This window comes from Achroia grisella, unplaced genomic scaffold (assembly GCF_030625045.1).
Source record: "Achroia grisella isolate CSIRO2021 unplaced genomic scaffold, CSIRO_AGI_Agris_v1 utg1062, whole genome shotgun sequence".
NCBI classification, from domain to species: Eukaryota; Metazoa; Arthropoda; class Insecta; order Lepidoptera; family Pyralidae; genus Achroia; species Achroia grisella.
This window is the reverse complement of record NW_026712566.1, coordinates 4,775,864-4,778,996: the sequence shown is the minus strand read 5'-3', so window position 1 is coordinate 4,778,996 and position 3,133 is coordinate 4,775,864. Positions and strand designations below refer to the sequence as shown.

General features: G+C 42.8%; 1 protein-coding gene across 1 annotated transcript; it reads right to left on the bottom strand.

Moving 5' to 3' along the window:
- Positions 1-609: 609 nt before the first annotated feature.
- On the bottom strand, positions 610-2,510 carry LOC131855002 (YLP motif-containing protein 1-like). Its single transcript, XM_059206210.1, has 2 exons — positions 2,496-2,510; positions 610-2,394 (listed from the first exon to the last, which is right to left on the bottom strand). The coding sequence occupies exons 1-2, from the start codon at positions 2,508-2,510 to the stop codon at positions 610-612; spliced, it is 1,800 nt and encodes a 599-aa protein (XP_059062193.1).
- Positions 2,511-3,133: the final 623 nt, after the last annotated feature.

The following is a 3,133-nucleotide window of genomic DNA, read 5'->3' as shown; positions in this document are numbered from 1 at the left end:
GTACACAAAAGTTTGACGTTTGATGTATTTATACGTCCCGCTCGGTTAACAGATTAAGGTTAATAATAAATAAGAAACCGGTTTAGTTAACAATAAATAATTTATTTATTATCTTTAATATATTAATAATAATATTCTAGAACACTTATGACGTTAATGTGAATGTAGTGAATGAAAAAAACAATGAAATGATTCTGAGAAAAGTTATGCTCAAATTATGACTCGTATAATACGACAAAAGTAAATAATATCACTGTTATTTATTAAATACACTGCCATATCTTTTAGATAATGAACCTTTTAGATTAGTAATAAATAATTAACAAATATTAATTCTATCCCCTGTTCATTACATCGATTTCTTCTCAATTAACCTATTTTGCAAATAATTTCAAACATAATTTAGGTTTTGGTGCATAAATATTTACAAGTGCCGTGTGATCCGCTATACATTAAACGACCAATATTATCAAAATATATAAATGCCTGAAAAAACAGTCCGCCCACTCGCATACACCACTACGTTACAGATTTCATGAGGTAATCAAATCCTTAGGATTAATATTCGTATAATACACGCAGACATCACACGTTTCTATCACAGCGGTGTTATCGGAAATGTTCCGGTGGACGGTTGATGGGTGGTTGAAGACCTAAAGGGATGTGATTGTGGTACCGCTGCGCCTCGCTCTCTTCCTCAGCGTCCTCGCTCCGGCCCTCGGCTTGTGGTAGCCCGTACTCTTGGCCCAATTGCTGGTGAGCTAAATTAAATTCATTCCCCGCGACATCCTGACCATGTTGCGCATATTCCTGTTGTGCGTACTCTTGACCATGTTGCGGATATTCCTGTGCATGCTGTGCGTAGTCTTGACCATGCTGGGCATATTCCTGTGCATGCTGTGCATACTCTTGACCATGCTGCGCATATTCTTGTGCGTGCTGTGCATAATCTTGAGCATGTTGGGCGTAGTCTTGAACGTGCTGAGAGTAATCAGGATTATGCGGGGGAAAATCCTGATTATGCTGTGAATAATCCTGTGTTGGAACAGGATACTCTTGATTCGGCTGGCCATACTCATGGTTAAGATTTTGAGGAGCACCGTACTCTTGATTGAGTTGATGTTGATGATTCAGATTTTGTTCGTATTGCGCTTGTTCAAGCTGCTGTTGAATGTGCTGTTGTAAATGATTTTGATAATCATGGTACTGCTGGTCGCTGGCAGTATGGTGTTCAAAAACTTGAGTGCCTTGCTCTTGAGTGAAGTGATGTTCCGGTTGTGGGAAATGGGCTTCAGGATGATGTACGGGGGTGATGTCGTGCGCTTGCGGTGGTACTGGAGACCATCCATTGTTGTCGATAGAGATAGCCGGCTGAGTCGGCTGCAAATGCACCGTTGGTTGTGGAACAGCCTGAGTTGGGTGTATAAGAGTGGGTTCTACAGGCACAGTTGGCGCTGGCTGCTCTAGAACTCCTTCGCCTACTGCTGCTTGTGGCACCAGATGGAATGAAGGTACTTGAGGTCGTTGTAACAAGACTTGATTGACGGATGGATGGATGGCAGGTGCGATCGGAGAAGCCAAAGGTAAAAATGGATTTTGATAGTTCAACAATGGGTATCTGGGATATGTAGCAAAGAAGGAACTTTGGACAGCGTTACCCGGTCGTATTACATATTGATATTGAGGAGCCAGTGGAACAGGAGCAGGTATGAGAGGCGCTTGTGGTAGTGGTATTGCTGCAGGTCTTAATGGTACGGCTGCTGGAGGGTGGAACGGTATCGTTGTAGCTGGGAGAATTGGCTTTACATGGTTTGAAGGTAAGAAATGAAGAGGAGGTGGAGCGATTGGTACTGGTTGGGGTGGAACAAACGGTCCTGGCTGTATGAGTACTGGTGGCGAAGGTGCTGGAATTGGATGCGCTATGGTCCCCGTTGGTTGCGCAATCGGAACTATAGGAGTAGCAGGTACAGGTGGTGCTGGTAGTATTGGTACTACTGGTTTAGGATCAACATGATGATGATGATGATGGAAGTGATGATCCGGTTTAGGAACTAGCACAGTGTTCGTATGCGGATGCTTTTGCCCAAAATGTGAATGCGGATTTCCTTTATGACCAACAGAGACTGGGTAGCGGTGACTGTGTGGATGTGCAAGGGGCACTTTCACGGCCGTTACGGATGAAGTCGGAGGGTAGGTCACCACAATGGGCTTAACCACTGAATGCGTCACTAGGGGTATATCATGTCCGAGTTTGAATGGAGGCACTGGCGACAGTACTCCCCTCTTGTGATGTTTCAATTTCCCTGCTAACCTTGCCGCCAGTCTGGCCTTCGCCCTCAGGTGCACCACATCAGCAGCTGCTAAGCACATGCACACGCATATCACCAACGCGATCTGAAATACACCACGCACCATTTTTAATAACCAGATAATCACAGAACACTACAAACACTGTCACTGCACTTTATTTCCTGTTACTTTCTATGGATGCTTACTACCGCGATTTTCATGTTGGCGCGGTCGCCTGCCCGATACAATGACCACAGCGAAACCAACTGTCATCGCCGAGTACCACCCATACTTATAACTTAAAGCAAAATACATTAGTATGTAGCCAGCGTGTAGGTTTCACTCGGGACAGCCGGACGCTTCACATCCAACCTCGTCCTTCGTAATATTACTTTCGTTCGCAGTCATAAACGATTCTATCTAAATTCTTCTTCCGAAATTGATGTATACTAGAATTTGGACGCTATATCGTTAGGTATAAAGTACATTTTGCATAGGTGGTAGTAGTTGACACGCGCGACTATGTCGTCATTCATGTAACACGGGTGCACGCGAGCATACCAATAGATTAACAAACGTAACGGGGAGAAAATTGTACCAGCTGATACAGAGACGGATTCTATACCATAAGTTATGAATCTAAAATCTAAATATATTTATTTAATCAAATTAGGTGTTATTTTGCGGAAGTCCATTTCACTATTTAATAGATTTATTATATTTTATTAATTCCAAGTCCAACCATCAAGTACCAATTCGCTGTTTGGTCACCGAACAGTCCATACTAGGCTTCTAGGGTAATTATTAAAAAAAAAGGTGAATACTGTAATTTTAACACAAGGAA